The following is a 13,606-nucleotide window of genomic DNA, read 5'->3' as shown; positions in this document are numbered from 1 at the left end:
CGTGGTTTCCAGGGATCTAAGAGCTGTAGCTTCCCGTTCCCCTGACTCGACGGAACCCCATTCTGTCAGTGCCAAGGAAGCCTGGGGCTTTTTTTCCAGGAAAGAGGAAGCAGCCTAGGACCAGATGGGCAGGCTGGGAAGAGGACAGAAGGGGGCAGGGGCATCCCAGGCTGTCTTAGCCAAGTCCTCTGGGAAGAGGGAGCAATAGGGCAGTGTTTGTTTAACTAACATGTATTAGGCACGACAGACAACCCAAGCTGTTCTAAGCAAGTGACTATGCAAGTGGCAGGTCAAAGTTTAGACTGATACCGACAGTGGGGGACAGTACCCCTTAGCTCTCTACTGGGCATGTCTAGGTATGAGGGGAGCATTAGGCCACATGGGAAGAGGAAGAGGAACAAGAGCCCTCCAAATCTTGGAACAGAAGGAACAGGGTTAGAATGCTCTCTACCCACCCAGATTACCAGCCCCTTCCACATTTGCTCCCTCTTGCTCCTGGCGGAAAATGGAAAGTCTGAGGTTCATTCAAGACGGCCAGTTTCTAGCCTGACCATTGGCAGAAGCCACAAAGAGACACCTGTTCTAGTGATTAGGGAACTCGGCAGGGCAAGACTCTACCAGGACTGCAGGAGCTAAAAATCTCGGAAGAGGGCTACTCTGCAAGGGAGAGAAAAGCCTGCAGTCACCAGCCACCCAGGCGGGGTGGGGTGGGGTAGGGGGAGGTGTTCAGCCTGATTCCAGGAACACGCACTTGTTACTTTGTTTTATTCTGGGCAGCTGATAGACCACACCTATAGAGCCCAGTAGTGGACTGTGAACCCCAGTCCATAGAGCAAAGGGTGCTGCTCTCTGATGTCACAGGAAGGCTCCAATGCAGGGCTCTCTAGGGTAGCCGCAGCTAAAAACGTGTAATGTGGAGGTGGGGGTCGGTCATGGGAATTAGATGAGGAGCAAAATCTAACACGCATACAGGCTAGTGGAGGGAGGAAGGATGAGGGCTTAGATTCATGGTTAGGCAGTGCAGTTTCCCAGAACACACTAGGGAGGAACAGACCAAGGAGAAAGTGACAAGAAATCAGTGCCCCCCAGCAGTTCTGGTGAGGAGGATTCTGTGGGGAGCAGCACCACCTGCTGGCCAGAGGAAAAAATAGTTCTTGGTCTGAGAGGACAGTGGGCCATCATCACGCCCAGCTGAAGCCTGGAGCCAGAGAGGATGGAGTCTTGGGACAAGGAAGTGAGAAAAATCACAACAATGACAAAACTGGTCACATCTCCAGACAAAGGAGTGAGGGCCAAGGCTGGAAAGAGTTCAGGCTTCTGGCAGCCACCTTGTGGCACCATAGCACCCCGGGAGAAAACCCACACGCCCCTCAGGCCAACATGGACACAAAGCCATCAACTCGAGAGCCCCCAGTGCAGTGCAGGCTGTTTAATGTGCCCCACCCCCATCACCATCCCCCACCCCACCCCGAGGCCCTCTGCCCCAGGGCACACTCACCCAGAGCCCCAGAAGGTATACACCGGCACCTCCTACCCCACCCTCCATGCCCAAGAGGGGGAGGGGCTGCCTTTTCACTCTGGGACCGAGGGGCAGACACAGGAGAGGCTGTCCTCTGAGGAAGAAGGGTCACAGAGGGAAAAAGAAGAATGGTACTCTCACTGTAGAAGGTGAACAGGATGTCTGTGGGCCGTGGAGAGGAAAACAGGGCTGTTAGATGGAGGGCGGATGGCAACAGGGTCAGAATTCTGACTCCTCCAGGCTGAGGCCCTCTCTTGGGAGGCAGGCAGATGGCCCGATTTAAGAGCAGCTCTCAAGAGGAGCACGGACAGCGGCAGAACGTGCTCACAGATGACACCTCGAAAGCGACAGCTCTAATTCCACTCTCCACAACACCGTCATGGCCCAGCGGTCTCCAGACGACTTAGCGTGTACCATGATGTGGCCTTCCCAAGAGGGGGCAGCTGTGCCCCAGACCACTTGCCCACCCAGCGGGGTGATACCCTCCTTCCTACAGCCAGCTGAGGTGCTCCTCCTCATAGCGCTGGGGGTCAATGAAGGGCCGGTCAATGGAGCGGATCATCAGCTCCCCACAGTACACGCACTCGGCGGCCACCAGTTCATCGAGGTCAGCCTTGAGCTGTTCCCGACTAGGCCCTGCCGTGGCAGCCCCTGCCTCGGCTTCCTTGGTGCGGGTGGAGCCCTTGGCAGGGGCTGGAGCGGCTCCCAACTTCCGCTGCAACTCCTCGAGCCGGGCCTGCTTGTAGGCCGGCAGGCCAGGCCGCACAGCCTGCAGCAAGCAGTCAGCGTGGAACATGTGGCCGCAGAGGAAAAGGTAAAAAGGGCGGTTGAGCAGGGGGAAGTCACAGGTGGCGCACTTGTCCTGGGGCTCCACCGTGCCGTAGCGGCCCCGCAGCTCCTGCAGGTCTCGCCGGATACGCTGGGCGCTGGCTGTGGCCTCTTCCATCTCCCGCTGCAGCTCCTGGATGTGGTGGTTGTAGGCCTTGAGAGAGCTGCAGATGGCCTCCTTGAAGTGGTCGATGGTGACGAAGTCTGGAAAGAAAGGCAGCACGTCCTCGATCTTGAGCAGGGGGCAGCTGGCCAGGCAGGCCATGGCCGTCTGCACGTCCTCCTCCTCCTGCACCACGTGCCGAGCGATCTTCAGCCACAGCTTCTTACGCAGCTCCTCGTCGTCCTCCGGCAAGTCGGCACACTGCTTGGCCAGGTCCACGTCCACCTGCAGGGAGATCGTGAGCAGTAGGGGTCGAAGGTAGAGACTGGGACAGATTGGGGGAGACACAGATGCCCAGGGTGTACCTGGGCCCTGGGAGAAGCCCCAAGAGGAACCTGTCTCAGTGATGCATCTGTCCCCAACACTGCTTTGTAAAAGCTACTTTTGGTTGAGGGGGACACTGATGTTGGCAAATGTTAAAAATCACCTGGGGAGCATATTCGAAATACAGGTTTTTGGGCCCCGCCCTCAGACTTTGATTCAGTTAAGTCCTGGGTCCAGACCCAGGGATTCACATTTTAAATAGCACTTCCTGTGATCCTCTGCAAGTGGTAACTCGTGATTAAGAAACACAACTCAGCCCTCTCCCCTCCAGCCATAGTGACTGTAACGCAATCACTAGCAGTATGTTTGGCACCGTTCTGAGCCCTTTCCTATATGCTACTCTCATCCACCTTAGGAGGGAAGTGACTAGAACATTATGCCATTTGCGGCCCAACGATCTGGGGCAAAGAGAGAGGGTAAGAAATCAGTCTGAGGTCACACAGCACAGCAAGAGGCAGAACCAGATTCCAAACCCTGACCTCGGATCCTTGTTTCTAACCTCTGCACCACAGCTCCTCTCCACAGAAGCCAGCACCCTCTAGCCACAGGGCCCCCCCCCCAACTCCAAACCCTCAACATCTGACACCAGGGCTCTCCACGACCCCATCGTGGATGGGGTCGAAACTCATCAGCTCACCTGCAGGGCCAGGTCCACAGCCTCCTCGTACAGCTCCAGGACCTTGTAGACGTGAACGCAGGCACGGTGGTGGCCGTGCTCTGCACAGAGCCGCAGCGCGTACTTGAGGTCGTAATGCACGCGGTGTGGGCTGGCGCCTGCCTGCTCCAGGTACGCCAGCAGCGAGGCCGGCTGGCTGCGGGCATACAGCGACAGCAGGTAATTGTGAATCGCCTGCTCCGTCTCGCCGAGCACATTGACGCAGAACTCCATGTATCGGGTGGCCTGGCTCACCTGCTGGGCCTCGCCACCCTGGCTGTAGTTCACCAGTGCAGGGATGAGCTGCCGGGCATCCAGCCGGCTGCCCATCTCCATCCAAGCGTCCACCAACTGGCGAGGGATGTGACGGATGAGGATGGGCGAGAACTTGTAGAAGAGCTGGGGGTCACGGTGGCGAGCGAGCACAGCCAGGGCCTCCTCGTAGGCCTCGTGCTGGCAGTGGTATGCCACCACGCGCTCGTAGTCCTGCATGATCACAGCGAAGTACACCATGTGCTCCGTGTCCCCGTGGCTGGCCAGCAGCTCGTGGATGGAAGCCCGGCTGGCGAAGAGCCACTCCTTGTGGCGGGGGCTGCTGAGGAAGGACCGGAAGCGCTCCCGGGTCTCCCGGTATAAGCTCAGGGCCTCAGGATCACCCTGCAGCGCCCCGAGCCGGCTCAGGTAAAGCTCGGTGAGCCAGGCGGTAAGCAGCGTGGCCTGGGTGCGCTCTGCTGGCTTCAGACCGGCCAGTTTTCGCTGCAGGAACTCAGCCAGGGCCTCCTCCTGACGGGCCTCCAGGAACTTCAGCGCAATCTCCTCAAAGTAGCTCTGGGTCAGGGCATAGCAGCGGGCGCTCTCCAGGTAACGACGCTGGCGAAAGCAGAACTCGGCCTCGCGGGCCAGGACAGTGTCCAGGCAGTCAGGCCGCTCTCGACAGTACTCTTTGGCCAAGTCGAAGCGGTTCATGTCCAGGTAGGTGCGCCAGACGTCCCGGGCCTCCCGCTGCACGTGGTAGCGGAAGACGGCCCGCTCGGTGTAGGCCCACAGATGGCCCGTGGAGGAGTCCTTCACCATGTGCCTCAGGGGCCCAAACTTCTCCAGGAAGTGATCCCGCAGCACCACCTGCCCCGTCAGCGTGCACACCGCCTCCACGCGGTCCGCCAGCAGCAGCAGGAAGTGGAACTGGGTCAAGACGATAGCCAGGGGCGGGCTGGCTCCCGGACCGACCCCCTCTGGGTACTCCCAGACTCGCTCCTCGCTCAGCAGGGAATCGGGGCGCCCGCAGTCCAGGGCTCCGTACAACACGCCATCCCCCATCATCCAGGCGAAGGCCCGCGGTGCCGAGCGCAACTTGGGGGTATAGAAGGCCAACTCACTGTAGCCCAGACTGCTGGGGAACTCACGGAATGGGGGTGGGTGGTCCGCATAGGCAGCAAAGAGCCCAGAAAAGCCCTGAACCTCGGCTCCCTCCGCGGCTCGCCCTATGAACTGGAAGAGGCGCTGCCGGGTGGTGGCAATGACAAAGCCACGCCCATCAGGGCCTCGCTCGGCTTCGAGGGCACACACAGGGGCTGGACCCCCTTCTTCGTTGAGTACGTACAACGGGCGGAAGTAGAGGTCTGGCGCAGGGCCAAAAAGCCCACCCTCACTGGCTGAGAGCTCCGCTTCGAAGATCTGGCCTTGGGCGGTGCCGACCAGGATGGGACCCGTGCTGTTCTCGGTGCCCAGTGCCTTGTTCCAGCCCACACTCTCCACCAGCTGCCCCTTCCAGCGTGCCAGTGGTCGTACCTTCTGCCCATTACGGTTCACATAGAGGACCTCAGTGCTGCTCAGAGCAATCAGCAGGTGAGAGCCTGGAAAGGGGGAGAGCATGGTACCCTACAGAAGGCAGCCATTCCCACGGGCAGCCTCCTCCCTGCCCCCACCACTCTCTGATCCCATGCGCCGGGGTGGTGACTTGCGCTCCCCTCAACGACCCGTCCAACCCCAGACAACCCCCCCCCACACTCACCAGTGTGGTCCAGAAACATCTTGTGAACCCTGGCATCATCCTTGCGCCCCAGCTCCACATGGTTGGGTTCATTGGCCTTGCCCAGGTCAATGCTGTCAAGATAAGAGTCACAGAATCACTCCAGAGAAGGCAGACCCTTTTTTGGAATCACAGACCTCTTTATAATCTGATGAAAGCCACAGGCTCTCTGCCCTGAAATCTGTGTACACACATAAAATTTGGCATATGATCCCAAGGGAACTCTGACATACATACAGGGCCTCCTTAAGAACCCTCTGCTCTGAGAATTCCGCCACCTCATTTTGAGAAGTCACTGAACAAAAAGTCTTTTCCTCTGCTCAGTAGCGGTGCAATGCTTCTGGGAAGACTGGCAGGGGTATCCCAGACTGCTGGGGTAAAAACGAACAACAAACAGTAGCTAATGGTTACTGAGCACTTTCTGTATACCTAGCACCGTGCCACAAGCTTCACCTAGTAGAGCTCAATGAGTCTTCAGGATAACTTTGAGGAAAGCTCCTGTTTATATTTCCCTTATTAAATTCTTTTCAAATTATACCCTCATTCTAACCAAAGAATCAAAGCAAAGATGTATAGTTAATGATTTTCTTTTCAGACTTGTCATTCTCCAGACAAAACTGATTTTAATGTCTTTCTCCATGCTTACAACAGAGTTGTTTTGTCACTGTTTTTATGTTTTGACAAAAATCTCTTCATGTCATGTATATGTGTGTATATGCATATTAATAGCTTGCTTTTCTCACTTAATATTTCCTGAACGTTCCACCATGTCAACTGATACAGCTCTCATAGTTTCAAGAACTGCCTAATTTGTCTCTTTATGGCTCAACCATAATTTTATCATTTTCCTATTGATGGGCATTCAGTGTGTGTCCAGTTTTTCCTACTACAAATAATGCTTCCAGATTACTCTTCCAAAAGATGGTGGCAATTTATGCTCTCACCAGCAGTGTGTCAAAGTCCATTGCTGTGTCTCTTCACCAGCCCCATAGGGTGAAATGGTGAAAATTACTGTTTGTAATTTTTGTCAATCTGATAGGTTAAAAGCATGGTACCTTGTTGTTATTTTCCAAAGGTTGAAAATATATTTAGATGTTTACTAGAAATGTAGACTTCCTCTTCTGTAAACTACTGGTTTTGATAGGTTAAAAGCATGGTATCTTGTTGTTATTTTCCAAAGGTTGAAAATATATTTAGATGTTTACTAGAAATGTAGACTTCCTCTTCTGTAAATTACTGGTTTATACTCTTTGCCCTCCCCTTTCCTTTTTCTTACTAGTTTTTAAGGACTTTTTAAGGAATAGGATTAAAAAAATCTACAGCCTTACATGGAAAAACATCATTTTCCCACCATTTTTGATCGTGCCTGATTCAAATGCTTTTTTTAAACAGCTTTTTTTTTTTTTTAAGATTTTATTTATTTGACAGACAAAGATCACAAGCAGGCAGAGAGAGAGAGAGAGAAGGAGGCAGGCTTCCCACTGAGCAGAGAGCCCGATGCGGGGCTCGATCCCAGGACCCTGGGATCATGACCCGAGCCGAAGGCAGAGGCTTTAACCCACTGAGCCACCCAGGCGCCCCTCAAATGCTTTTTTTTAAGTTAATTATTATTTTATTTATTTATTTTGAGAGAAAGAGAGTGTATGATTGGCAGGAGGGAAGGACAGAGGGAGAGAGAGAAAGATAAATTTTTTTTTTTTGGAAAGAGAGAAAGAGAGCACAAGCGGGGGAGCAGCAGAGGGTGAGGGAGTGGCACACTGCCTGCTGAGCAGGGAGCCCAATGCAGGGCTCAATTCCAGGACCCTGGGATCATGACCTGAGCCGAAAGCAGATGCTTCACTGACTGAGCCACCAAAGCACCCCGGGAGTGAGAGAATCTTAAGCAGGCTCCATTCCCAGTCCAATGCACGACTTGATCTCACAACCCTGAGATCATGAACTGAGCTTAAATCAAGAAAGACACCTAACTGACTGAGTCACTCAAGTGCCCTGTATTATTATTTTTTTTAAAGTAAACTCTACATCCAACATAGGGCTTGAACTCGAACCCAGAATCAAGAGTTCCATGTTCTTCCCACTGAGCCAACCAGGTGCCTCTCAAAAGTTTTTTTTTTGTCATAACAGCAATTACTGTGTAGTCAAATATATCTGTTTTCTTCCTAGCGGATTTTCTAGCTTGAGTAAGAAGATCTCCCTTCAGCCCAAGAACAAAGACATTTATTATGTATTCTTTTATTTTTTTATCTTAATTAACTTATTTTTTTAAAGAGGGAGGGGGGAGAGGCAGGGGAGGGAAAGAGAATCTGAAGCAGGCTCTGTGCCCAGCACAGAGCCTGACATGGGGCTCAATTTTACAACCCCAACATCATGACCTGAGCCAAAATCAAGAGTCACTTTACTCACTAAGCCACTCAGGCACCCCCATTAAATATTCTCTTGATATCGTTTATTTTTGTATTTTTAAAGATTTTATTTATTTATTTATTTATTGGGGGTGGGGAAGTGGCGGGGGAAGGAGCAGAGAGGGAGAAGCAGGCTTCCCGCTGAGCAGGGAGCCTGACACGGGGCCCAATCCTAGGACCCTGAGATCATGACCTGAGCCAAAGGCAGACGCTTAACCAATTGAGCCACCCAGGTGCCCTAATATCTAATTTACTTTTAATATTTATATACTTATCCCACTTCGAATTTTTTTTTGTGATATAGAGGCTTAGGTCTGTTTTATCTCTGATAATTATTCTGGATAAACAACTCTGCTGATACTTTTGTTATATATTATTTCCACTTATGTTTGTATGTATGTATGTATTTCCAGTTTTATTGACATATTATTTCCATTTACAGTGGATTTATTTTAGGACTCTAGACAGTTCCCCTGATCAATATGACCAGTGTGTGGGCTGGTACTATCTCTAACAGGTGAAGGGACACATTCAGAGACTGGGTGACTTGCTCAATATTCCCTAGCTGGTAAGTGGGAGAGCTGGGATCTGATCCAGGTCTACCTGATTTTTACTACTACACTGCATTAATTCTCTTAGGGAATGGATATTCTTGGAAAATTCCAAATCTACTGTTTCACCTGTCCAGAGTGAAAGAAAAGCCCTAGTCACTAATTAGGCCCCAGATACCACTAATTCAGTCCCTACTCTTAAGCCTTTTGGGCCCTCACTCACCGGAGTAGTGTATCCTTGCCCAGGCTCATGCAGAGCTGATTGCAGGAGACAACAAGACTGGTAATTCGCTCAGAAGGGGTAAAGTCAATGCGCTGCTTCGTGAAAATGGGCACTTCCTTCTCTAGCTGGGCATTCACATACCCTACAGGAAAGGAGGGAATTAAACGTTAGGTATGGAAAATGTGGAGGAGGAAGGACAAGGAGAGGCAACCAAAAATGTTTCCTTTTCACCTTCCCAACATATCCCTACCCCAAGCCTTTGGTTAAAAGCTTAATATCAATGTATCAGGTAGTTTGCTAATCACCTCTACATTAGGGTTCTGGGCTACTCTCACACCTCTGACAGCCATAAAGGGTGGATTCTTTGAACCCATGGATTGCTGCTGCACCGTCATGTACCCGCTCCCAATGGTAATGTGGGAAAAAGGTTGGATATTCTCCCTTATCAGTCCTGGGCCCAGCAATCCCAGCTCAACTAAAGTATTCTGATCACCCCCTCCCCTCCCCTCCTCCCTGCCCATGCAGTAAGGCTCTCATTGAGTTTCCAGAAAAATGCAGGCAGAGCGAGCCCCGGGGAACAGTGCCAATTAAACTGAAGCTTCTTTCTCTCTCACCTTTGCTCTCGTATCTTTACCATTGCACAAAATATCCCAGCACTTCAGAACCCTCCGCCAACCCTGTTCACTTTCTAAAAAATTTCCCCTCAACACCAGGCTGCACTCAGATCTAGTAAAGGCCTAAAATAACTGCATTTTTCCCTGTCCAGTGACAAAGTTCCCTCTAGGACCAGTCTTCCTTCCCCTACAATACTCCCCTTCAACCATTTTCTTGGACCACTCTCTTCTTCCCGCCTCCAGAAGGGGCCTGGTAGGAAAAGCATAGGCTCTGGCTGAAGCCTTCAAGCTTATTCTCAGTTCTCTCAACTGTGGCCCTGTAGACAAGCCACTTCCTTATCTGGGTCCCAGTTTCCTCTTAGGACCCTAGTGGCAGGGCCTAGATCACGAGGCTGCTCTTTCAAACTTCGACCATCCTCCAGCTGGGGGCCAAGAGAGCCTGCGGAGATTCAGGGGCCTGGATCTGGACTGCACCTCTAGGCGGTAAACCGGACCTCCTGGAGCTACTTCCCCGATCCTCCCCAGCAGGTGCCAGGTGAGCGGCGCCCTCCCCTCCCTTACCGGAGTGGGGGATGCCCACGCTGGGGCAGCCAGGCTGCAAGACGGCTGAGCGGGACAGGGAGTCCTCGTATTCATCCAGGATGGACGCCATGGTGCCCGGCCTCTGGGATCTCCCTCCCGTGCCCAGGTATTACAACAGGGTTCCCCCCAGGGATCCCCGTCGCCCTGGATTGGAAATTGCGTCTCCCCAGCCTCTACGAGAATCTGTTGACAGATTTTGGTAATCCGCCGCCCACTCCTCCTCTTTAAAATCCTGAGGATTTTCTCGTTCTCGCCTTATAAAGCGAGAAGACTGGGGAGCCCTCCCCCTTGAATCTGGCGCAGTCCTGCACTCCGCTCCCGCACCCCAAAAGATCACTGGCTCCCCTTAGCCGATTCGAGAAGATCCCAACCTCGCCCTGGCAGCTCAGCTGACTCCCGCCCCCGGGACGCGCGCCTATAACGTAACTTCCGGGTTCTCGGAGCCCCACGTTTACTCGCGCAGGAACGTACCCCGGCCGGCCACTCGGGGGCGCGGCAAGGGCTACGGAGGAGGAGGCGGGGCGGAGGCGGGGCGGAGGCGGGGCGAGGGCGGGGCGAGGGCGGGGCGAGGGCGGGGGGCGGGCCAGGGCCTGGGCCGGGCGGTTCTTGAGGGAGGGAGCCGGAAGTTCTTCGGGAGTTCTCGGCTGGAGGCGGAGCGCTGGACAAGGCAGACGTGCAGTCCAGCTGGGTGCTCCGCGGCTTCCTCGGAATACAGGCCCTTCCTTCCAGGGTGCAGTTCCGATCTCTGACGCCAGGGGGCAATCCTCGCTCTTTTAGGCCCTTCCCCACCGTGCCGCGGAGTTCAGCCCCAGCCTCGAAGCCAGTCCCCGACTCCTTTCGTGCCCAGGCTTCCCTCCCTCAGACGACCGCTCAGCCTCCGTGTCCAGTTCCCGCTCCAGCCTCTCCAAACAGGCCGCTGCCCTAGGTCCTCAGGAGAACCTCCCGTTCCTCGGTCTAGTCTCTGTCTTGATCCTATCTTCACAAGGCCAAAGCAAGCAGTTCTGGCTTTTCTTCTCCCACATTTAGGAGCCCACCAGCTTTCAGGAAGTGACAGAGCTGGTCACCTGGCCAACGGAAGCCAAGAGCTACCTAACCTGCTTCCAACCGGCTGCGTAATGCCTCCTCGGTGTGGGGAGAGACAGAATGGGCGGCAGAAAAGACCCAGCACAGCTAAGGGCTTCAGGACTGCTTCCATTCACTCGTTCAAAATAGTGTCCTTACTCTTTGCCTGCCTAGCCTTAGGCTGGGTGCTGGAGTCACAGAGATAAGTACAATATCATCCTTGAAGGTCATAAACAAGCAGGGACAATAGACCAGTAAACAGATCATTAATGCTAGAAAAGCGATGGATGTATTTGTTCAGAACCTCTCGTTCGAAAGTGAGCACACACTCTCTGCCAGGCACGATTCCAGGCTCTGGGGGCGGCATGACAGAGAACAAAACAGAGGAAAGTCTCAGCCCTCGTGAGGCTAACCCAGGAACATGATCATAGCGCTGTGGGAGCACAGAGGGGCAAATACCTGCAGAGCCTGGCAGGAACGAAGGACAAGTGACCTACCTTGAAGGCCGGTGGGGAGTCCAAAGCTCACAAAGTGCGACTCCGTTTTGGTTTCCCTCTTGCACCCACCTAGGCCGCCCAGACGGAACCTGTTCCCTTCGGGGACCTGCAGACTCTACCTTGTTAAAATAGGGCTATGGGCCAGGGTCACTGCCATCCTGGCTTTAACAGGTAGCCTGGGCGTAATGACTAAAAGCGCCCCCTTTACTCTCAGAAGTGTCCTGGTTTGTGCCACATTTTGTGTGGTCCCGCTACTCTTGCTGAACTAACCTGCCAGGCACAGAGGACTGAACCCTCACCAGCCTACATCGAGGGCTTTCGGACCTGGACTGGCCCTGGCCTGGGACAGGGACACAAGTTAGGCCGAACACAGTAACTTTCGGTGGCTCCCGGGTCCCACTTCTCCCGTCCAGAACCTGCAGAAGCAAAGCCGCTCTCCCAACCAAGGGTGTGGCTTGGCAGGCTAGATCCCAGAAGGGAAGTTGCCAGGGGTGAGCCGAAGACAAGAGGTTTCCGCCCTGGGAAAAGTGATTCCAGCTAGGGAGCTGCCCCGCTCAGAGCAGAAGGCTCCACCCCAGATCCCCTGCTGGGTGCATCAGGGAAGTACAAATAGGCCCCGGCTAAGGTCAGACAATAATAAAAGGTACATTTACTGAGTATCAACAATGTGCCAAGCACTACACCAAGTTCATAATAGTCATTGTTATTTCGTTTTACCCTTACCCTAATGCTCTGGAACAGATACTGCTCTTTTCCCCATGCTAGGAAATCAGAAACTGACATTCTGAAGGGAGAAGCAGTTTGTCTACAGGGTCCCATGGCCAGGAAATGGGGAAACCAGGAGGCAGCATTCAAAATACAAGCAGATGCCATGAGTTAACCACCACACCCCATTTTTCAATGCAAGACGAAGAGAAGAGGGTACAGCTGATTCCACAGGTCTGGACCATGCAGAGAAATGCCCCCCCTGTGGGAAGCCAGACAGCATAGGAGGGGGTGTCTCAGGGACACAGAGTCCTTCCAGCTACCTCCTCCCTGTCCCCAAAACCTCAGTCCTGGGCTTCACTGCTCTCTGGGATGTAGAGGGTGGGGCCTACCTGGGCCTTGCTTACCACTGACTCCATACACACTCCCTGCTGAGCTGATCACTGCAGGATTCCTCGGCATACTCATTCTCCCATCCCTATGTTGGACTTGGGAGTAGGAACAAGACCAGCATTCTCATCCCTGCCTAATCACTCTCTAGTTGGACACTGTGCACATGTGATGCTGTTAACTTTGGTTTCCTCATCTACAGAAATACTGTAGATACAGTAATACTTACGTAGTAGGTTTTCGTAGAAAAGTAAATGAGGTGATCTAGGTGAAGTCTCATTGCTATAGCATAATGTCCAACACAGAGCATAAGCTCAGGAAATTCAAAATGTGGCTTTAATCTGACTGTCACTCCCAAGTCCACCTCCTCCATGCAGCCTCCCTAGACCACAACTTCCCCATCAGAGCTGCTATGGTTTTTCTTATCCCGGCCATTTGCTGACCCTTAATTAAGAAGCAGGGGCATTTTTCATTGATATAACAGAGGCTGATTGTGGAGAACATCCCAGACAAACCTGAGCGAGCACAGGAATACTGAAGTGTCTCAGGAACTCACAGCTGGGGATACAGATCTACCAGCTCCTACCTCTCACAGTCAGTGTGGTTGTTGCCACAAGATAGGCAAGGGCTGACTGCTGGGCCGGGGAGAAAGAGGAATAGTGTATGAAAGGAGGTGAACTTGACCTAAGACTTGAAGTGCATGCCTGATTTCCAAGGCCAAGAAAAAAAAAAGAGAAGGCATTAGGCAAGCATCAAGAAAACCAAGAGAACAGGCCTGCAAGCAGTGCCAGTTGAGGGGCTGGGGAGCTGGAGCATCAGGGAGGAGGGCAGTGTAGGAAATTGGACCAGTTGTGGCCAGATTATGAAATCAGTTCAATGGGCCATCAGAAGGCTTTGGCTGGGGATGAGATCATCTGATGTGGGTTCTAGAAAAAATGGGTGGTGGCTTGGGTGGAGTCCACATCAGAGAGTAGGAGACCTGAGGCAGAAGCAGAGAAGTGGTAAAGGGCCCAGCCTGGAGAGTAGAGTGGGAAAGCTCTAGGGAGACATTTCCAAGGAAGA

At 53.1% G+C, this 13,606-nt stretch overlaps 1 protein-coding gene across 1 annotated transcript; it reads right to left on the bottom strand.

Moving 5' to 3' along the window:
* Positions 1-1,423: 1,423 nt before the first annotated feature.
* LOC111160458 (VPS18, CORVET/HOPS core subunit) lies at positions 1,424-10,281 on the bottom strand. Its single transcript, XM_022523604.1, has 5 exons — positions 9,870-10,281; positions 8,695-8,836; positions 5,501-5,592; positions 3,472-5,342; positions 1,424-2,735 (listed from the first exon to the last, which is right to left on the bottom strand). Exons 1-5 carry the CDS (start codon positions 9,958-9,960, stop codon positions 2,010-2,012), a joined length of 2,922 nt encoding a protein of 973 aa, XP_022379312.1. The 5' UTR covers positions 9,961-10,281; the 3' UTR covers positions 1,424-2,009.
* Between the last annotated feature and the right edge of the window lie 3,325 nt (positions 10,282-13,606).

The sequence above is a fragment of the Enhydra lutris genome, unplaced genomic scaffold (assembly GCF_002288905.1).
Source record: "Enhydra lutris kenyoni isolate GAN:26980312 unplaced genomic scaffold, ASM228890v2 scaffoldscaffold4, whole genome shotgun sequence".
Classification (NCBI taxonomy): domain Eukaryota; kingdom Metazoa; phylum Chordata; class Mammalia; order Carnivora; family Mustelidae; genus Enhydra; species Enhydra lutris.
This window is presented reverse-complemented; position numbering and strand designations above follow the sequence as displayed.